At 40.2% G+C, this 22,603-nt stretch overlaps 2 protein-coding genes across 2 annotated transcripts in view; one reads left to right on the forward strand and one right to left on the reverse strand.

The window, feature by feature from the left end:
- The first annotated feature begins 4,834 nt into the window (after window positions 1-4,834).
- On the forward strand, window positions 4,835-12,331 carry F3 (coagulation factor III, tissue factor). The gene is made up of 6 exons (XM_042030150.1): window positions 4,835-4,939; window positions 5,928-6,042; window positions 8,065-8,249; window positions 8,638-8,819; window positions 8,929-9,088; window positions 10,348-12,331. The coding sequence occupies exons 1-6, from the start codon at window positions 4,870-4,872 to the stop codon at window positions 10,494-10,496; spliced, it is 861 nt and encodes a 286-aa protein (XP_041886084.1). The 5' UTR covers window positions 4,835-4,869; the 3' UTR covers window positions 10,497-12,331.
- Window positions 12,332-19,365: 7,034 nt separating this feature from the next.
- The window catches only part of ABCD3 (ATP binding cassette subfamily D member 3), a 28,566-nt gene continuing 25,328 nt past the window's right edge, over window positions 19,366-22,603 (reverse strand). Inside the window, exon 23 of the mRNA XM_042030149.1 lies at window positions 19,366-22,448. Coding sequence (XP_041886083.1) covers window positions 22,371-22,448 — 78 coding nt within the window. The 3' untranslated portion in view covers window positions 19,366-22,370. The remainder of the gene's footprint in view (window positions 22,449-22,603) is intronic.

The raw sequence follows: 22,603 nt of genomic DNA on the forward strand, positions 1-22,603 counted from the left end.
ACAGGATTAATTTATGTCATTAAGATATAACAGGGTGAACTAAATACTCCAAGAGGCAACTTCACAACTGGGACAGAACACCTGGAATAAAGGGAAAACAGACAGCATCACGGTGTCAACAGATTCAAAATTGGAACACTTTGGTTTAGCCAAACGAAAGCCAAACAGAAGAAACTGATACAATTTAGTGTCTCTATCTCCATAGTTTCTGTTGTGCTCCAGAGACATTTATCACTACTTTTGTAATTGCTTGTCCTCTAGCAGGAGAGCGTCACTAGTAAACACACACAGCTGTTCAAGCACTACAGCAGCACCCGGGCACTCCTCACAACACAGCTGTGCTACTGCTGTAGTCACTCGCTTTCTGAAGTCTTCCACGCACCAAATCAACCAAAGCGTAGTTTAGATTTTCATTTACACAATCTTATTTACCCCAAGACATCACTGAAGATCACAGAAATAAAATGCACACAAATATGTTGGTCAAATTATTTTTCATGAAATAGTGCTGCAAAACAAGATTTTGAAAAGGGTAGTAAACACATCACACATCATTCTGCAAGTAAGAAACAGGAACTTGGAGGTAACGCCAAAACAATGTTGACAAGAATTTTCAGAGTGGAAAAGGCTCAAAGCCTCCCTCCCTGGGATGCCTGCCCTGCCTCCCAAGCAGGCATCATTTCCACACAGGATCCCAGAGCCCCTCCAGACTCAAAAACTCCTCCAAGATTTGTTCCTGTGCTAGTGTCTCTTTTTAAAGTATTCATACGATAAATGAGGAGATATGTGTATGACCAATGTGGAAACAACACAAATTTTTAAAGCAGAATTTCAGAAAAACATACAAGTATTTGCTTCAGGATTTCTACTATCAACAAGAAATAAGTATTTTACCTCTGACTCCCCTGTAAGAAATCTCTTCTGCTAATTTCAATTTTTATATCTATTTTGTTTACTCATTAGTTGGGTAAAGGAAGATCCATTAATGTCAGAACTGGATTTAAATTTTAAACTAGTTCTATCCCAGTGAAACTTTATTATTTTCTGTTAAGCTACATGTGATTTTATAAAATCACATGGTAGCTTTAGAATCACAGAATAATGTATGATAGTTTAGATAATAAGAAAATCAGCGATTCACAAGGAATTCATGATACTGGGACTTTCACTGGTATGGAGATTTCAGGAATAAACACAGCTACTTTTAGATATAAAAGTTGATTCCTCACTCCATTACACTAGTTTAATGACTTTGCTTACCACAGGGAAACTGTACTAATTAAGTTTCTGTGCATCAAAAAGGGAACTTAGTAACTAATTTTATAACATTATACAAGTCCTCTTAATTACAAATATTGTTTCTCAGTGGTATTTGTGAGTCTGTGGATGCATTTATAACCCAGGATTTGATAAAGCAGCTCTGCAAGAGAAATACTAAGATATTTATGGAAGCAGGTACTAAGTCAGAGGTTGTTACCTAAATTTCTGGGGTTTCTAATGAAATATAATTAATTGTATAATTACATTATTTACCCAATCATATGGGTCACTTAGACAAATTAAACAAAGATTTAAGTTCAAGATAAATATCAGGAGGAATTTCATTGTGGATAAAGCTCTCAGTGATTTCAAATCTTGCTCACACATGAATTTTACACTATTGGGCATGACAATATTGCTGACTTTTATGCTAGCATGGAGTGATGAATGCTTATAGCACTACAAACTTTCAAAACATTAATAACTATTACAAAATTTTACTTACAGTCTTGCAAAACCATCAGCGTAAAGAAACCAATCTGTCACTGATGTCACCTGAGGCATTCCCCTTCAATAATTATATATGACTGTACAGAAAACACGATGTGGCAATTGCTTTGCTAAGCAAAGAATTATTTGTAGCTCTCTCTAAGCAAACCAGTTTAGAGACTTGGCAGGTTATACAGTAAAAATAAATACACGCACCTCCTTAAAAAAAAAAAAAGAGTTTCACAGATTTAGTTTTGATTTTCTCCTCACTTTTCTCAATTGGTCCCATATCATACATATCAAGGAAAGAAAATCTGCAGAATCTGCTTGCATTCTGGCAAACCTTCCAAATGGGGAACAACTGTGATTCCATCCAGTTCACTAGAGTTAAGATGTCACAGAGTGGAAGAGGTCGTCTAAACTGAAGTTTGCAGCTGGGTTCATGCTCTTGCATGTCTCCCATGTATTCTAAAAAGTCACAGCAAGATCCTGGTCTCCATCAATAGAAATGTTCCATTTATTTCAACACTGAAATAGATTCATTTGACTTGCTTTAGATGCCTATACTAGGAAAATATGTACTTCACCTTAGGAATGAAATTTTTCTCAGCTGATTGTAAAATGAGCACAGGATGACTAAATCGGTTAGAGACATGTAGAGAGATGATGCCTACGTTTTGGCATTCCACCATGGGAGCCAAATACTAAGTTTCTAGACAAATTGCCAGAGCTCTACGTCAGCAGAAGGCTCTCCTGCATGTAGCAACATATGTTTGGAATAGGGCACAATTTTTCTGTGTTAAATGAGCTGTTGAAATACCATAAAGTGGGCAGGAAATGTGACCAGAATGTCACAGTTAAGTCTCTGGCTGCTGAGCAGACTTCAGAGGCATCAGCCCATGCCAGGCTGTGTGAAGTTCCTCTCCTCTCCCATGCTGGTTGATGCCTGGAGCCAGGCAGCGCTGAGCAGTTCTCATTCTGTAGTCAAATCCGCTCTTGGTGAAAGAAGAGAAAGAAGAGCAGAGGTGGCAGCAGCAGCTCCTCGCCTCAGTGCTTCTCCCCTTTCCATCGCGCCAACCTGATCTAGCTGCACTGACCCCTTGCATTCTGTCTTTTCCCCCATCTTTCAAATTTTCCCCTCAACTTCCTTCCCTCAGAATGGCTAGCTTGGTAAAGTTATCCTACTTCCTCCAACCACACAGCTCCCCTCAGCTGGTAGGCAAGCTGGTTTAAAGAGTTTACTCTGGCAAACCACTGGCCTCCTTCTCTCACACTGCAGCAAGAAGGACATCTAAAAGCCCAGTGTTAGTGAACACGGAAATATCTTGCTGGAAACTGGAATAAGGTAGCTGTGATCACACTGGTTAGTCTGGACAAGGTCTGGATGGTTCCTCACCTATCTCAAGTGTAGGAGCTCTTGACAGAAGACATGTGAGTACGAAGGAATGGGCAGGAGAAGGGGATCCTGAGATTACCTGCATAAAAACTGGAAACCACCTCTGACCCACTTTTCATCTTCTGTGACTGAACTACATGAAATTAAGTGGAATTAAAGCCTAAAGGTGATTTTAAAGTTTTATATAAGCATCTATTTCTTTAAACATGTGAGCACTGTTTTTCTTTTTAAAGTCCTTTGAAAATCAACTGTGATCTTCTAAGGTCACCATCTTGAAAAGCTAGACACACAAGATCTGTATTCTACACCAAGATAAAAGCATGCAATGGTTTTGGCTGATGTAATGTTGGCATACAGCTACACAGAGACAGTACTGAAATTTGATCAAAAACAAAGCAGGAAAATGAGAAGGTGTATGGCTGGATTTTAATGAAGGTATGACAGTAACTTAAGAATCATGGGTTTAGGTGCACTTTAGAGCATACTGTATGAATTCCGATGCAGACTGTGGTTGACATGGACATTGTAGTTTGTTCCATATGCATTTATTTTGCATTATGAGAGAAAACGGATTGCTTGCAGACAAGTATGCGTCAATCATGAAAATTAAAGGTAATTAAATATGAAACTTCCCCATTAGTCTTCTTCTCTTACCTATATGTTCCACGTAAATTGTGCCAAATCAGCATCAAAATAAAAAGAAGGATCAGCCTAAGACTGTAAATGTGTGGGTCCCCTTGAATTATGACACAGGTTCTACTGCATGGTCTGTTTCCTACCTTCCTATGGCAGTCCTGAACTCCTGCGAACACAGCTCCCTCTAGAGCTTAAATATTACACAGAACCACAACATGCAACCCCTGGGTAAAGGTTTAAGGGGTCACCGTGACAGCCCCACACAGCCCAGGAGCCTGGCACAGAGGTTGAGATGCGGAAAACCTTCTGTCAGAAACAGATTCCCCGTTCCTCTGAAAATGGCATACCTTTCCAATGTGACCTTATAGGAAAAGGGTTAACAGCCCCTGGTTTATAGGAGAGGTGAGGTACTAAGCCCTGAACACCTGAAACTTACTGTCTAGCGGGACCGGTGAACCTTGACAGGGTTCATGTACGCACGGAGTGAGGGAACAGAGGATGTGATCTGGCTGAGCAGCTGTGTCCAGCGTCCTGTGTGGTGAGGCAAGGACTGGCATATTTAGCCCTTCAGAATGTACAAGATCAAAGTTGATGAATCCAACATCACTTCTGCATGACCGGCTGCCTCACAGAGCAGCCACATCCGAGCTGCGGTGCCCCTCGACAGCCAGCTAAAGGTTTGCAGTGGATGAAGCTGGTTACCCAGCGGTGTCTAGTTTCACCAGTACTTCAAGAGAAGAAGGGAGGGGTGGAACAAGTGCCTGGTGACACCAAACAGGCAGGGGGACACGGACCGCAGGCACGTCCAGGTGTGCCCTCACGTCCAGGTGGGCCTCTGCCGGGTGACGCGGTGCCGCGCCCGGAGCCCGCGGGACACGCCGGGCCCTCGCCGCCCCTCCCCTCACTTTCCTCGAAGATCCCCCGCTGTGCTTGCTCAACCCGGCGGTGCCCGACCGCTTCCGCCGTGCTCCGTGCCCTCGCCCCCGCTGGGCGGCCCCGCGGGCGAGGCCTCAGTCCCGCCTCTCGCTGCCGCGCTCCTTTATAGCCCGGCGGCGGCCGCCTGCCGCAGCTCCCTCACGCCGCCCAGGATGCTGCGCGCCCCCGCCCCGCCACGGGCGCTGCTGCTCAGCGCGCTGCTGTGGCGCCTGGCCGCCGCCGGTGAGTGACGGCCCGCGGGACGGGCGGACGGGGCGGGATGGCAGGGATCGGCGCCGGGGATCGGCCCCTCGGAGCCTCCGGACAGGCTGTCTTTGAGGGAGCCTGAGGAGACCTGCCCCGCGCTGGCGGGAAGGGGACAGCGACACTCGCCCTCGGGCCGTGGCGGGTCCCGGCTCCGAGCCGACCCTGCTCCTGCAGCGCTCCGCCGCCCGGGCCGCCCGGGGCTGGGTGCTGCTGTGGGTTCCCCACTGGCTGCGGCCGCGCTGGGGAGCGGGGGCGGCTTCGGGGTTGCAGTTGCAGTGAAGCCGCAAGATTTCCTCCCCTTGTTCCCAGCTCTGAGCTTGTCGAAGAGGTAGAGAAGGCAAGCGGGTGAGGGTTTTCCAGAGGTTGCAAGGGTGCGAGGGGTTTTCCCATCCGGCTTCGTCCCAGGCATTTCCCCGAAGCAGCGGTCGCTGGCTTCCCGTCTGCTTGAGGGAGACACGAGCTCATCCTGGGGTGGCCCCGCTCAGATGTAGTAGGTGTGTAGGGTAACCACTGATTTTTAAAAAGACTTTATCTTTCTAAAATATGTAAATGGGAATGTAGGCGCTAACGCTTTCTGCAGCAGATACAGCTAGGGATGATTTTGAACTGCACCGCGTTTGTTCAGTGCTTGCACATTCTCATGTGTATCTTCAAGCTTTTGTATCTTCTGCAGACGTCTTGGATCAAAAAGAAAGTATTAAACAGAACTCCAAATTAACTCATCAATTTCGGAGTTACAAGACAGAAAACAATTTTCTTCTTTTTTTTCACTTCTGGCAGAAGAGATTCCTTTACTAAGACAAGCAGTCCTTTAGTAAGGGCAGGACTGAGCCTTTTCCCCAGAAAAAACGTTTCCAAGTTTCAATAAATGGCAACTGCTTCATTTAACTAAACACTGACTGCAGGGAAACAGGATTTATATGTAACATGACTGATGACACCCTTTTCTTTTCTGTATTTAAAGGCTATGAAGAACTGCCAACAGCAGTCAATATAACTTGGTCTTCAATTAATTTTAAAACTATACTACAGTGGCAACCAAAACCATCAGGCTACTTCTATACTGTAGAAATACACGGGTAAGTAGATAACACCAAGATATGTTCATTAATGGCAATTGAAGAAAATTAAAAGAGAGCATGTTGGAATATTTCTGAGGAAAAGTGCCCAAATGTTAGGATTTAGGAAAATTGCCAACCCAGCTGTTAATACTTCTTAAGTGTCCAACTATAAAAATATCTGGTTTAGACTTCTGGTTTTGCCCACTTCAGAAATGGAGAGTTAAACTTTAGATCAGAATTTCAGTTCTGGGGTTTGGTGCTACTGGAGAGACCCAGCCAGAATACTTTGAAAGAGTTGATGCTCAATCTGACATACCACGTATTAGACAGAACTGCACCTTTTTATGTCTTTCAAGGTGTCTGGACTTGTGTCTTCAGTCTTGGGAGGTGCCTAATAAATGAGTCTGCATTTTATTCTGGTCGGTGAATCACAGTAATTAATAATTCTGTCTTGTTGGGCTTTGTTCGTCTACCTCTGTTAAGACTTCCTCTGTCATCATGTTTTATGTAACCTGTAAGATATTGTGGACATAAAACGTAGCCAACTTATGTAAAGTGTCTAATGCCTCTTTCAGAACTGCACTAAACCTTCTATGAAGTTCAGTAATAAATCTGTGCTGGTTTTAGCTCCCATTTTAATACATAGAGCATTATTAAACATGCCCTAAAGGGAAAATGCATCATCAAACTTCCTACATATTAATGGAAAAGTGGTACTGTAGTCTCTACTGTCTCTAAACGTGGCATAAAAATGAGTGTTCTCTCATGACTAACAGGTGAAATACCAGTGTAATGGCTTAATGCGCTCTTTCATTCTTTAAGAGAGTGATTAGATTAATGGACTTAAAAGCACACGCTTAGCAGAACAAATTTTATTAAATTTTTGAATTTGGAGTTTCTTTCCAGACATTTTGCTTGCAAAAAATTGAAATCTGTTTGCCCAAGATTCAGTACAGAATCAGGTGTAGTTCTGCAGCAGAGGCACCTCTTTTGACTGAAGTTGCTGTTCCAGAGGAATTGTGCTTAAATGTTTGCTTTCTTGTACATTTACAGAGCACATTTGTTCCATCGCAAAGATCAGACCTCTGTCCCTTTTCAGTGCATCTCTTGTGGCACTGTCCCCAACTATCTGTGACATAAGAAATCTGGTGAAGTGAGAAGGGAGTTCAGGTGATTCTGAAAAATGAAACTTGATCTACTTTGAGGAAAACCTATTTGTTAATATTCAAACAGTCAGCACTCGCTCTTCCAGCTGAGATCACCCAATTTTTCTTCTCCTTAATTCACCAGCAAAAAGAGGGAAAAGAATTGAAGGAGTAATAGCTAATCTTTTTTCATTCCTTCTTGTGAGGGAGTAAAATGAGAAATTAACACTTTTTTCATAGTCTCATTGCTATTTCACAAGTAAATGGACCTGCTTTCTATCACTTAAAAATCAAGAGAACTGCATGAGTCGGGTCAATATTTTTAAAATTGTGATTCTGCATTGAAATTTGCTATTACTGTCTGGTGCTTAGTGGCATTTGCATAGATGCCAAACCAAATGACATATATATGGAGGCTTTGTTGTCACATTAAACAATCAGTATCAATAGAGCTTCCCGTAACAACTGATGTTTCTTAAGGCAGTAGTTTTCAAATGCATCAAGCATAGCACCTTCAAAGTGATTTATGCATCTTATATTTTTTAAAATACATTCTGCAACTGCGGAAAAATGCAAAATCAGAATGAGTTAAGGTTTCTATTCAGTTCATGTAAAAGACTGAATTTTGGATTCATATATGTGTCCTATAGCATATATCTGTAGTTAATATAGATCATACTTGATTTACTTGATTCTGCTTTGAATTGTGAAATACAGCTGTACAGGACAGTGGCTTTTGAGGTTTTCTCTTCTCCTTTTCAGCCTAATACCTGTAAGACTGTTCTACTGGAGGAGGGAAATCTATACAGTTTGAGGAGAAAAATGTTTTTCAGCATATCTAAACATGTAAGTATCTGGTTTGAAAGTATTGACACTTCTTTCTTGCTCTTTTCAGACGGACATCTGACGTAAAGAGAAAATGCATATTGACGTCAGAAACAGAGTGTGATGTTACTGATGTGCTCAGGAATGTAAAGGAGACCTATACAGCACACATATTGTCTGTAATGCCCATGGAGATGGATAACTTTGAAGAGCCACCTTTTGCAGTCTCTGAAAAATTTACACCTTATAGTCAGAGTAAGTAGGATTGCCAATTAAATCTTACTATAAATTTATTTTCAATATTACTTCTGTTGATTTAGACAAGGTTTAGATTGAGCTTAAAGGGTTTTTCTGTAGATTTTTACAGTAGCCATGCTGATACTGGAGAGAAGATATTCAGGTATAAAGCTTTCCCTGTTGTAGGGGAGGGTGTAAGGTTTTAGTTACCATTTGTTTCTCTCTGCAGTGAGTAGACCATTTCGTTAACATTATGTTCTGGGTGAAGATACTTGTCTTCACTGTATTACTTTGGCTTTGCATACTTACCATAGTTTTGAGGAGGGAAGGTAATGGAGGGAGGAAGGAAAAAGAGTCATGTATAAAAGATGATATCAGTTTTTTAATTCTAAAAATCTTTGTTTAGCTGTTATTGGAAAACCAGAGATAAAGGATTATTCACAAAAAGGTTCCAAACTGAATGTCGTGTTCAAAGATCCACTTACACCATATCTATTTCCTAATGGAAGCTTTCAAAGTATTCAGGATATCTTCCAGCATGACCTGGAATACAAACTCTATTACTGGAAAGATCAAAGTTCTGGAAAGGTAAGGTGTAACTAGTTTTTATTATGTAATAATTGTTATGTTCTGTACAGTTACACAATTTCTGCGCTACCTTAAGAGCTGACACTTGAAATACGTTTTTCCTTTGCAGAAAGATGTAACAACAAAAAGCCGTACGTTTGAAGTAAGCGTTGACAGCGGAAAGAACTATTGCTTCTATGTGCAGGGAGTCATTCCCTCCCGCAGAGAAAACCGGAACGGCCAGGAGAGCACGGTGCTCTGTACCAGTGTAGGAACGAGCATCCTGGACGGTGAGCATCGGGTGGCATTTGTCACCAGTCTTTAGTGCTCTCATGAAAACCCCACGTCTTCTCATTGTGATGCCTGCTATGAAATAAACTGTTTGCTATGTAACTTAGAATACACAGTTGGAACATGGAAACGCATGGGAGGAACTCACACTAAGTAAGAGTCCACCATCCATAGTTAGTTGGAGCTGGTTTTTGGGTTTTGCCCAGCTGTTTTGGTTAAATTGTCTGAGTTGATGACTGAGGTGTCTGAGGTTTCAGATCTCATCACTAGCCTTCGGCTTCATTTTGCTTTCCCATTGTTTTTCTCAGATCCTTCCAATAGCAGGTGCTAGTAAGTGCTTGAAGGATTAGCTCTAAAACATAGAAGTGCTGGAAACCTGCATATCCATTTACTTATAGTATGAACTGACCTTTAGTTATGCCAAAAGCAGATGATGAGAGTAAGACTTTCTTTCCTGTTACAAAGTCAGAGGTTGGCAGATTGACTTCTTTACTGGTAAATAAGTTAGCAAGTATAGGTCAATCAGCCAGCCATTTCAGATTAGCCATTTGGATAACACTTTCTTCAATATAAAGTCATCAATATTAATTTAAATAATATCACACTGCTGTACTGTATCTTTCTTCTCCACGGGTAAGAATATTTGCACTCTAGAAAAGCTCTTCTAAAATGGCAAATGAACTCAAATTAACTTTCTGTAGTGGTTTGGTCCAAAATGCTCATTACTGTTTACCTTCTGTGAGATAAGAATTAGGAGAAAAGCAAAGCAGGCACCAAACTTGAAAGAATATAAAGAAGTTTGTTAATAGACCTAAAATAAGGAAAAAGACCCATGATACTTTCTTATCCAGAAAATTTACACAAAAGTGATAAATTACAATTTTATTACAATTTAAATATAAAACTCTTCTCTTGGTGTTTTCTAGCTTATAACCTAGAATAGATTTTCACTTGGACAGAAATAATGTACAGGCAGGGGAATGGTTTGACTTATTCTTATGGTATTAGCATGGTACTTTAGCACACTAACTAAAGTAGATAAAACCTAGAATGAACAAGGTGAAATAAAGCTTTACCTCAGTTCAATTAATTCATGTTAAAATGTATTCAGTTCACAATGAAGTGGTGATTCCACTTCTGTGAGACTGTAAAACAGTGAAAGCATTTTTTCATTCAGAGGAATGACTGCTAAGAGTTTGTGGCACTGTGGCATTGTGGGTTCTTATAGCTGAATCTTGGATTTTTTTTTCCCCTACAGAATATGGAACAGAAGTCTTTATCATCATAGCAGTGATAGCAGTTGCTGTTATCACTCTTGCCATTGTCCTATCAGTGGTTCTGTGTAAACGCAAGAAAGCAAAGAAAGCAAGAGCTGTGAGAGAAAAGGAGCTGCTTAATGGTGTCTAAGGAAAAAGTATTGCAGACACTAGTGGCAGTACCAAAGCAAAAAAAACCCAGCAACAAAAAAAACTAAATTGGGTAATTGGGTGGAGCCTTTTAGGCTCTCTGAAACAGGAATTCTGAAGCCCAAACTTTACGTGGATTACAAACTCCACTAGACAGTCCAGAAGAAAAATCCACATATCAGGAAGCTCTGTGTCATTAGTGGCCAGAGGCTGGAAGAGCATTCTGGTGACCTGTTACAATCACAGAATCATAGAATATGCTGAATTGGAAGGGGCCCAACTTGACTCAATCAAGATCATCAAGATCATCCTGGCCCTGCACAGCACCATCCCCAACAGTCACACCATGTGCCTGAGAGTGTTGTCCAAACTCTTCTTGACCTCTGCCAGGCTGGTGCTGTGAGCACTTCCCTGGGGAGCCTGTTCCACTGCCCAACCACCCTCTGGGTGAAAACCTTTTCCTGATACCCAACCGAAACCTCCCCTGACTCAGCGTCATACTGGTTTTTTGAGTCCTGTCACTGGTCATGAGAGTGAAGAGATTGGTACCTGACCCTCTGCTTCCTTTGGTAGTTGAAGACCACAATGTCTCCCCTCAGTCTCCTCTTCTCCAGGCTGAACAGACCAAGTGACCTCAGCCACTCCTCATGCAGCCTCCACTCAAGGCCCTTCACCATCCTTGTTGCCCTCCTTTGGACCCTCTCTAATAGCTCAATGTCTTTCTTATATTGTGGCACGCAAAACTGTCCCCAGCACTCGAGGTGAGGCCGCCCAAGTGCAGAGCAGAGCGGGACAATCCCCTCCTTTGCCATGCTGTGCCTGCTGCCCCCCAGGACAGGGATGTCCCTCATGGCTGCCAGGGCACAGCTGACTCATGTTAAATGTGCCATTGACCAGGACCCCCAGGTCCCTTTATGTGGCACTGCTCTCCAGCCTCTCGTTCCCCAGTCCGCCCGTACGCCCAGGGATGTCCCATCCCAGGTGCCGAATCCAACACTCCCTTGCAGAACTTCACACAAGTGGTGATTGCCCGTCTCTAAACTGTCAAGGTCTCTTTGCAGAGGGATTGCTCCTGGACTGTTCCCAAGCCCCTTTCATTGTCCTGTCTGAAACAGGATTCTGAACTAGAGGTATGTTTGACTTGATCGGTATGGCCTTATTGAGCCAGAAGATTTACGGTACTTGTGAGGGGAAAAAACACTACTTTTGAAAAATAGGTGTCCTTGACCTAACTAAAAGGAACATTTTTCTGTTTCTATGAAACAAACCCTGTATTTATCTGTCTTTTAACAATATTAACTGGTGAAATAATCTGTTAGGTCAGATGTGACAAAATTGCTACTATTACTTCTGCATTTCCTGGATAAAATTAACTTAGTCTGTTTATCTTTGGATGTAGATAAAGGTAAACAAACTGAAACTACTACACTGGCAACTTGTAAGAAACACTATTGAAGCAGGTATTTGCTATTTATCTGGAATGTATATCCAATTACACTACACCTAGAGTTATACAGACAGGGGAACCTGATAGTTCCAAGTAGGTGTTAGAACAAATGCTTGGCAGGATTTGAGTCAGTAGTAACTCACTTCAGCAAGCACTAAATAGGTAGCAGTATTTACTGCATTTTGAGCATCATTTTTAATTAGACAGTTGATGAATGTTTTCTGTGGTATAGATTCAAATCATCTTGGTGATGGGATTTGGAGATACCTGTTGCTTTGACTTTTAGTATTTATTTTATAAATGAGAATCTAATTTTTATACTGGTGATACCTGTATTTATGATGGTAATTTATACTTTTCTAGTGAAATAAAGGTGACTGGAAACATAAGTCTTTCTTTTCTTTTTCAAAACAATGTACAGTATTCATTCCAGAACTAACTTAAATACATATTTAGGAAACTTATTTTGTGACAGTAGTGTGGGCAAGCTGCCACAATCTAACAAGTGTGTAAAGTAGACTAGCAGGGCACCTGTAAGGATAAAACTAGGAGAAGCCACAGTTCACAAACTGGAGGTTTTGAAGAGTCCTGAGTCACATTTCTGCTGGCCACTTAACACGAGCAGTTAGTCAGGGTTTGCATTCACAGCTTCTCCTTCCATTCCCACAGTGCTGCCTGTACTTGTGCTTGTGGCACCAAGGCATTATAGGGCCTGCCCCAGAGATGAGACTGCTAGTGATAGTGATCAGCATACACAAAACACACACAGAATTAAGAGAATAGAAAAAAAAAGATCTTGTGCTTGGAACTAATTGACTATGGATCTCAACACTTCATACATGCCTTAAAAGAAGATACCTGTTGTATTCATGAGAAGAAATACCTTACGAAGTTAATATCCCAATCTAACAATCTGTACACAATTGTATTTTGTATTTTTCATCCCTGCTGCGCTATAGATACCATCTGTGTATGGTTTAAGACTCCCATGAATGTGTGAGTGTGGTTTAGGGGGGGTTTTCTTTGTTCTTTAATTCCTCTTTTTACAGAGGGAAGAAAAATACCAGAATTCCCCCCCCCCCCCCAGAACCCTGTTTACTTCATACTGAACAATAAATGCTTAAAGCGTTTTCTGCTGATGCATAAGCTTTGTATGGAGAAGGAATCTTACAACAGCAATCAAAAGCATGAGAGCTCGTGGGAGTAGATTTAAAAACATTCCAGAGTTGTCATCATTACTTCCCTTCCCCGTGGCGCTCTGCTTCCTCAGCTTCATTCAGTGTTGGGCTCAGAAAAGGGAAGAGCTAATGGGAAAAGGAAAGCCTGTAGTTACAGCATAGCATTTATTAAACTAGACCATGTAGTTGCTTGTCATAAACCACAGAATGATGCTATAAATCATACTTCATTACTTAAAGAGATTCTTGGTTTGTTCTGAATATGGGGGGAGGGAAGGAGGGGAGAAGAGACACCCACAGAAATGCAAACAAGTGCCTTAAATGGCAAAAGAGTGACCCCTGACTACACGAGCTCTGGAAGCCTGAAGCACTTGTTTCCTAGCTGCAGTATGTTATCATCCAACAATGCCGAGTAACCAGAGTCACGGGGCTCACAGATCCTGTTTCGAAGAGGTTTTTTTCTGTTTGTGGAGACAGACACACAGGGAATGGATGTGAGAAAGGGAAGGCTTTTCCTGTGCACATAAGTTCCCTGGCTCCTTCCTCTAAGCAAGTTTCTGCAAGCAAGCATGTTCCTCCTAATGCTCCCTATTCCCCTGTTCCACTTTGCTCCCTGACATCTGAAAAAGGTATCCAACGATTTCAAGTGGATAAATACACTCACATAGTTCCCTCACACAGTATTTATGTCCTCTCCTTGTACAAGTGAATGTGTAATAGTGCACACTGTAATAAGCCTGCTTTAAAACCACATTCTTCTTCACATAAGTGAATAAAGGCTGATACTGTTCTGCTACTTTTCTGTCAGCCCTAACAGCAATACAGATAATAAAATTACTGCCATTACTTATAATGAACAACTGTAGAGGACTTCATAAGTGTATGTATGATGGATATGGCAGCAAACAGCTTAGCTATTTCTAGCAGACTCAGCTTTCCAGTGTGAGAAGGCTGCTGCTGAGAGGTATGTAATGATAAGAATGTGATTATAAGCTTAACTTGGATCACTAGTTATGTGGCAACTCAGGACAAAGAGTTTCTGCATGAAGTGAGAATAAACAGCTGTGATAGATTACCCTCTTGGTTCAGTTTTGTAAAGCTGATTATCTTGCAGGTTAGTAGTCATTGCCACACAGTTTCAGAACCTTGTAATACACATTATCAGACCCAAGAGTCAATTGAATAATCTTCTGATTACACAGAATTTATCCACACACAACTAACCATGCTTTCTATAGTTTATGTTTATCTGGGTGTTCATGTTTGAGAATGACAGGAAAAGAACAACCTGCTGGACAGGACAGAAGCAGGAACTGGCCAGTTGAAAATTTTTCCACAACCCTTAGGTGTGGTGTTACTCACCATGGCATATGCTCCCTTATGGCCTACACCCAGTCAGTCCCTTACAAACTGCCACAGAGAGCTGCCTTCCCTTATTTGATGTTGAGTGCCCTCCAGTGCTCTACAGCTGAGCTTTTAGCAAAGCTCAGGGCATAAAGATGTGCTGCAGATCTCTTCCTTGCAACATATAATGAGAAATCTTCCCACCAGTGAGATCCTTCTGCTTCTTCCGGCTCAGGCTCTCATTCAACCCACAGAGCCTCTTGCAGCATCCCCCCAAAAGGACCCAGGAAGAACATCTTTCCCTGTAAGTCCTCAGCCTCTAACTGTACCTGAATTAGCCAAGTTCACAGCAAGATTTCCCTCAGGGATGGCTTCTTCCAGTAAAACCTGCCAGTAGCTGATTATAAACATGCAGCCACATTGACTGCCTCCAGGGTTTCACAGCCAGGCCCTGTCTCATATGTCCAATTGCAGGGATTGTGCCTGTTCTCATCTTGTCAAAATCTGCACCCTATTAGTGACATATTTCAGTGACTGGCTCCTGTAGGAAGCTTGAAATGTTTCTGCTCCTGATTTCCCCTGGCTCCTTTGTTGATGTTTCCCTTCCTCTCCTCCATCCCCTACTCATTTCCATTACTTATTCTTCAAGAGAGATGAACCTACTGCCTCATTTCTTCAGACAGCTAGGCAGGATCTCATTTCAATAAAAATATAGAACCTCAATAAATCCATATCCCTAATCAAAATCAAAAACCTTAATAGCATGGAAGCATTATTTTTTTACACTCTACAGCTTCCTTTGGTCACTATTATTGAGACAGTAACTTCCAGAACATTCACTAGCACTACTCTGAGTATGTTATTGCCCCTAATTACATTTAAGTGTATTTTTTTGTGTCTTGTTTAAAATAGCAATGAAGTTATTAATATGAACACAAAGAAGCTTTACAGTTCCAGATCTCATTTATACTCCCTGATGCATTTTATTCTACTTTTAAGTTTTCTACCTTATTACTTCAAGAAATATTTAAGTAGCAAAGTACTGACATTGTTAAATTAAAAAAAAATATTTCATTAAAAGAGGTTTAATTGAAAACCCACCTTCCTTTGAACAGAGAAATAATTTCCCAATGAGATCACATGGTAATTTTTAAATTAGCTATTCAGTAATTACACAACTCAAGTAAAAAGCTAGTGTAATAAAAGTTAGAGTGACAAGAGAGATTTTTAAAACCTACTCCAATAAGAAGCACTCATTATTCCAGGGAAAAATGTGGGTTTGTTTGTTGGGGTTTTTTTATTTAAAGAGTACATTCTGGATTAACACAAAAAGTTTTCCCTCTGTTGCCTTCATACTTTACCATCCATTCACCCCAAATATGTATGTCTCCAGAGACATAAAACTCAGTCTGATGTCCCAGCTTTTCACTTTATTCCTAACATGATCACTTGCTTCCACAAAGCACCAAGGGTGCCACCACAGCCCTGTATGTCAGTGCTGCAGGAGTCACTCCAGGGGGACTGTGGACACCACACCCCCGTTGCTCCCCTCACTGTGATCTATCGGAGCAGCGGCCCTGCACGTACAGCTTGGACTGTGAGCCACCTCCTCAACGGGAATTCTGCAACCCGTGTCTGGCTTTTATGCTTCTTGTGCCTAGAAAAGGTGACACCAAGTGGTAAAAAGAGGCATAATCAGTACATTAGCAATCCAAATGTTCCTAAATGACTAACACACTGAGATCCCGTTTGAATCCAGATTTCACCAAAATTTGGAGGAAAAGGGCACAAGAAATTTTTTAGATCCTCTCTTTTCTAATAATGAAAAGGAACAGAGAGTCTGAACAGCTCAATAAGATCTGATATTAAGGGTAGGAGCAGCTCTCTGCTCTTGAACACCTCCCACATTCTATTCAGTGCTTCCCTCTGACAGCTTCTCCAGGAATCTTCAGTTGTAACATACCCTGTGCTGTCCAATATTCAAGCACTGCTGGAAACAAGGCCCCAGTTAACAATCCATCAGAACTTACCTATTGTTTGCATGTCGGTATTAAACCCTGCACAAAACCATACTCCCTTCACCTGACAAACTTCTTTAGTCTCAGAAACTCAGGAGCAGCTCAGAATTAAATTTTCATGCTGACTGTTAAGCTTCTTACCAGATTTTCTTTCCTCAGTATCCTTCAAACAGAAAATAGAGCCCTCTTACTGCCCTTTTAACTCTTAGTTAGCACTGGAGAACTGAGTAGATTTGACCTTGGCCCTTAATTCCCTACTAAGCTCCAAGTTTTTGCAAATGGTTCCTGGCTTTTCAGAGAAGTCTTGTTGCAATATATAATACTGCGTCCAAGTTTTAAGAAGCCTCCAGCACATATGCCTTGCTTTTTAACCATTATTTTTTCCCAACACAGCAGCTTATTAACCCCTCTACAGATGCTTCCTCTTTCAGTGTGTTACCAAGTCTGTCACATCAGTTGCTTCTGACATAGCTGTGTTTAGCTGTTGCTTTTGTGTCAACATATTCCTGCAGTAATATACTACAATTAAGTAAATAAATAAAGGTTAGCTTATTTGGAGGAGCATCTTTACACTTGTCATGATTCACGATTAAAAGTAGTCAATTGTTTTTTAGGACCTACTTGCACTAAACTGCGCAGGATAAGGAGACTGGGGGTATATTTGGTTACATAGAATGTCTCTTCAATTGCACACATGGAGCTTCTCTTTCAGAGCAGCATCCCCCAAACTTCCAATAATCAAGCTTTAAAAATTAGCTTTGATTTTTGCCAAACTCCTAAGTCATTTTAATGGAGAAAATTTGCTTAGTCATGTAGGTGGAGTTCCCTATTTCTACCCAAGTAAACCAGTCTCAGCATTTTTGTTCTGTCTAGAAAGAATTGACCTCATTTTTCCAGTTCTGTTCTATTTTGGTTCAGTATCATGTGTAGATGCCACTTGTTTCCCAAAATGAGGGATGGGTGGGGAATAAGGATATTAGTTTGTGAAAGATACATTCCACATGAGTGGAGCAACCAAGTTTCCCTTCTCTCCCATTTTAAAATGCCAACTGGATGATTATTCTTGCACTATTGCATTCCTTGCAGGATTACTGGCAAAACATCTTCAGTTTCCCAAGTCAATCCCCATGGAATTTGCCTAGGCATATTATTCCTATTTAATCCCTGAATTTATTGTACTTTCCAAATTATTCCCTTAAAACAGCTTCTGTCTGTGAAGTTCCAGGCTGCTTGTCACCACACTCTGCTTTTGAATACAAGGAAAGAAAATGATGTGGAAGTTCAAAGAAGGCTTTGAAGATGACATTTTTCTAAGGTTTTTAACATGAAAGACAAGTTGCTTTCATAATAATCTAACTTGGCTATATTTCTGTTTCAAGATGAACGATAGAATAGTTTGGGTTGAATAAAACCAGTTTCATCCTCTCTTTGAATGCACGTGACAGGATGGGTTTCCTCAGAACATATAAATAAACATATTATAGGAACATGTAATGTGCACAGCCACTCTAAACTTCCCAGTGAAGTTTCAGGCATCATATAAAAAACTGACTGTGTTCAGAGCACTGGCAAGAGCCTCAAACCACAACATGTGAAGGGAAAACCAACCAACCTGACACAGCTGCACATCCCTGATTAGTAAAACCAAGAAACCTCTTTCCATGCTCAGGAAAGGGACTGGCACAAACCATCTGGCTATGTACACCTAATAAAGAAGCAAACAGATTATACATAGAAATAACTGCTTTAAACAGCAGCTTTGTAAGCAGAAATTTGAACTTGTACACTGTTGATTTTCTTGACAGATAAAAGTTGTGGTTTATTTTCTCTATAAAACCTAGGTAACCTTTTCACCCCACTATTTTTTGCAGTGGGATTTCAGATGATCATTATCACGGATGTTTCGATGGACACCTCACGGTACTGACGACAGTTAAATTTAAATTTTAGTAATGGATTTTTAACTTCTACCTTGACTTATTGTATCTAAAAAATAAATTTAAGTATTAAACATCCCATTGACAACACAGAAGCTCCTTTCTTTCCTCTTCTCTTAACTCATCAGCCTAATTGAACGACACTTTGATTTCTAAGATTGCATCCTTGGTTGACACATTTTCCTTCAAAGGGAGCTCTACCCTTTAAGAATGCTATACAACACACTTGTTGCACAACTAATCTCAGTTAAGAAAAGGAAAAATCCATAGTAGTTAGCATTAGAAACCGGTGATCACTTAAAAACCAGTTAATTCAAGCATATCTTGGCTGCACTTTTACACTACTGTGTTTCAAGTATCCTGATAGCTGGTATGTCTACCACAATAAAGGAAAACAATTAAAAATTACAAATACAATAAAGGTGGAAAGTGATTAACTTATTATCCTCAAACTACAAAGATTAAAGAGCATTCAAAAGAATTACATACTAGTATTCAGGTAATCTTATTCAGGCCCTTCTAAAATCAACAAAGGGAAAAGAAGTGGCCAGCAGACAAAGCAGAGAGAATCAAAGAATATTCTGAGCTGGAAGGGACCCACAAGGATCATCGAGTCCAGCTCTCAGGTAAATGGCTCATACCTTATTAGCACCATGCTATAGCCAACTGAGCCAATCTCAGTGCAGATTTAAAGCTGATTAATGCATCTATTATCCCACTGCTGTAATTATGTGTCCTTCAAGTACTGAGCTCATGTACTTGGTTAAGCCTAAACTGGATGGCATCACCTGGCTGATTCCAGGGCAAATTGCAGAGAGCACTGCAGGTTTTTAAAGCTGAACACAAGACAATCGGCTCATTGAGCAACTCGACATTTGTTGCATATGCATTCACTGTATTATTACAGAATTCCCATCACATCATTAAGAAACATGAAAAGCATAGGTATATTTTATCTTTAGATTTATTATTATTATTATTTCAGAGGCACTTAATGTCTTACATTTATAAAGCGCCATTTCCCCCTCCAAAACACTTTACAGTATTTACACACAGGAATGTTTCCCACCACCGTTGAAATGCAGCCATCTGACTATTTCCAGTACCATCTTCAAAGCACCAACAATTCGAGACTGAAAGTATTCATCAGTATGTTGTCTACTAAGATAGTTCAGAATTCCATGTCATGAACTTCCAACTTGTGCTATTAAAGAAACATAACTAAAATACAGTATCACAGTGCAATTCTGCAACAGAACTGAGACTTTGATCATTTTCATTAGTTTTTTTTACAATCTCTCAGTAGATCAAGTCTATCTCGAACACTTTAATGTAAGGCCTTTTAAGAATATAATTCTAAAATAACATTCTTTTTTATATTTTCTTTATAAGCCTCCCTTACAATCAAGCACAGAAGAATATTTTTCTTTCCTTCCAGTATATTTAGAAACACCAAGTCCTGGCCCTAAGGAGATACCAGCATCCTCAGTTTCAACAAACTTCATGGCATCTGAAGGCAAACCTATTCCTCCTTGGTTTTGGAGATGGACTTTTTGTTTGCTTGTTGTTAGTTTTAAAAATAAATACAAGTTTACACAAAATTCTGTTACAACCAGTAAAATTGTAAAGTACAATTGGGATTGGCTGCTGGGGGTGATGTAAGTGTGCTGTGTATGGTTTTGTTTGTTAGCATTAAAAATACATTAAAGTATTCCAAGTTCACTATTCTACTGCAAAAGTCTGACCTAATCACAAAGATCATAGCAACTTCCTCAGTTTAGAGATTATTTTTTTCTTTATCTCTCTAAAAGGCTACTAAAACATCCCTTCCAAAGAAGTTGCATTTGTGCTGAGAACTTAAAAAAAAAAAAAAAAACCCCAAACCAAAAAACCTCCCCACATAACAACCTATCTGGCATCCCTACTTTTGTGGTTAGAATTCAAAAAAGACTACAACCTCACACATAGCATGCTGCTACCTGCTATGGTATGGCTGATGTGAGAATCTAAATGAACAGAAACAAGAGATTAGTGAAATCAGGCATCTATCTGCCTTCCTGTAAAACAAGCACAAAAATTATTCTGGTACCTTATTCTCTTGAATATGCTATACTTCAGAGAGAAGCTTTTATGATTTTCATTGATGTGTTATATTCTGATTCTACTGTGGTCACTAGATTCTTGTACCAGGATTGCTGTTTGCATTTGAGTACTTCAAAAGAATACTGACAGGTAGGGGCAAGAACTATGGTAAAAGGAAAAAAATATTAACAGGTAGCAATTTCAACATGAAAGAAAATGACTAATCAAACTGGGTAAAAATTAACAAACAGCAGCACATCCAATTACATATCCATTTTATAAAAAGTAGGGGCTTTATAAATCTAAACCCTTGATAAAAGATGCAAAAAGTACAGATGTATTGCATATTTTATGCATGCCTTCATGTAGTGCATTCCTATATTATATCTTACATGGAACACTAAAAAACTACTAGACCTTCACTGTACAACAGGTATTGGAATTTTTTTGTTTTAAAGCCTAAACAGCAATTCAGTTGAACTATACCTTCCTATTCCCTGATCACAAAAAACACCTTGCTACATTTACATTTGTCAAAATCAAATGACAACCACAGTAATCATTTGTATGGAAAAAACAATTACAGTAAACTGTTGTAAAACTTTGTTTCCTTTGAGGGGATTTGGAAGCTGGAACAAGAAAACCAGCAAGGACTGGAGATCCTTAAAAAACACAGAGAATCACTGGCAAATAATATATATCAGAAATCAAGAAACATCATGACAATAAGAGAACAAACATGAAGAATAAAAGCATTGTTTCAGGCTTCACAGCCTAGAAGACCAAACAGAGAGTACCATTATCACTTGCTTTCAAGTTCAGACCTGAAGGGTAGCTAAAACTGTGAGATCATCAGACTTTTTTACAAAGGGAGAAAAGGAGGGACTCGGAAAAAGTAACTGCTGTATTACAGAACTGAACACAGGACAACAGTCTGCTATTTCACAGATTAACATTTTCAAGCCTGTTATAACCTCTACTGATTTGAGGAATGACTGGACCCACATTCTTTTCTCTGTTTCTTCTTGTGGGAGTCAATATTTCTTCAGAGCTAAAAACATTCACAAGCTTGTTTGGTACAAGGATCATCACTTTTCTTTCCCTCCCTTTTTTTTTGGTGGGTCGGTCCTTTCCTCCCTCAATCTCCTCACAACTCCTCATTACCACAATATTTCTCTGACAGAAAAAGGACACTTGGGGTGGAGGATGGATGAAGCTTTTGCTAAATTGTGAGAGAATGGCAGCTGAGCTGCAGAGAGAACTGCAAGGACAGACAGATGTTAAAGAGAATCCAAATCCCAGCAAAGAACAACCTTATTTTTTTTTTTTTAACACCAGAAGGAATTAGTTTTGTCTTTTAGTTTCAGTTCATCCTTTTTGAGCAAGGGCACATTGGCTACATCACAAGGCTTGGACAAGGAAAAGGCTTTTTCATTTAACAGGGCACAGATCTGAAGAGGGGACAATGTCCTGCACCATGTGAGATCTCTCTGAAACATGCGTAGAACAGAGCAAAAATCCAAGACTGCTTTGCAGGAACAAGAGAGGTAGCAACCCTAATTTTAACAGGGCTTTTCACTGAAGGGAAAGAAGGTCTACAAAAGTCAAATCAGCCGATTTCAAATGATTTGCATCCCAGGATGAATCAGGTTACACTAATTTAAGCCCAATTTAATTTAGGCAGGTATTTAAACCACAAGAATAAGGACATTCTTAGTACGTATCAATAATTAAACCAACATATACACAATTAGCAATATCCTACCTAATAGTAAATGCTTAACAAGCTGAGTAATTTTATGGTACATTGTCTGACATTCTACACACTTCCTGTAATCATCAGTCTCTGTAGCAGTTCAGTTCATGACTTTAAGATCCAAATTCAACTGTGTCTTCAGTTATTTTCTTGAACTCATAGTTTCCTCTGCCATCCATATGCAAGTAGAACTGAAAAAAACCAATATGTTATTAACCACCTAAAAATTACCAGGTCTATAAAGACCTAAGTAAATTATATTTTAAGTACTTTTAAAAATCTTTTAAAATAATTTATAAAGTTTTAGCAAAATCTTTAAACTCAGCTAACCAGAGGGTAAGCTGCT

The sequence above is a fragment of the Corvus kubaryi genome, unplaced genomic scaffold (genome assembly GCF_017639235.1).
Source record: "Corvus kubaryi isolate FWS band 111438036 unplaced genomic scaffold, C.kubaryi_AGA036_p1.0 37334, whole genome shotgun sequence".
Classification (NCBI taxonomy): domain Eukaryota; kingdom Metazoa; phylum Chordata; class Aves; order Passeriformes; family Corvidae; genus Corvus; species Corvus kubaryi.

What these genes read in the sequence shown, in the direction of transcription:
- F3 (XM_042030150.1), top strand. Translation starts at nt 4,870, where the DNA reads ATGCTGCGCGCCCCCGCCCCGCCACGGGCGCTGCTGCTCAGCGCGCTG. An exon ending in GTGGCGCCTGGCCGCCGCCG is followed by an intron (nt 4,940 to 5,927) that starts GTGAGTGACGGC and finishes CTGTATTTAAAG; the next exon opens with GCTATGAAGAACTGCCAACA. An exon ending in ATTTACACCTTATAGTCAGA is followed by an intron (nt 8,250 to 8,637) that starts GTAAGTAGGATT and finishes ATCTTTGTTTAG; the next exon opens with CTGTTATTGGAAAACCAGAG.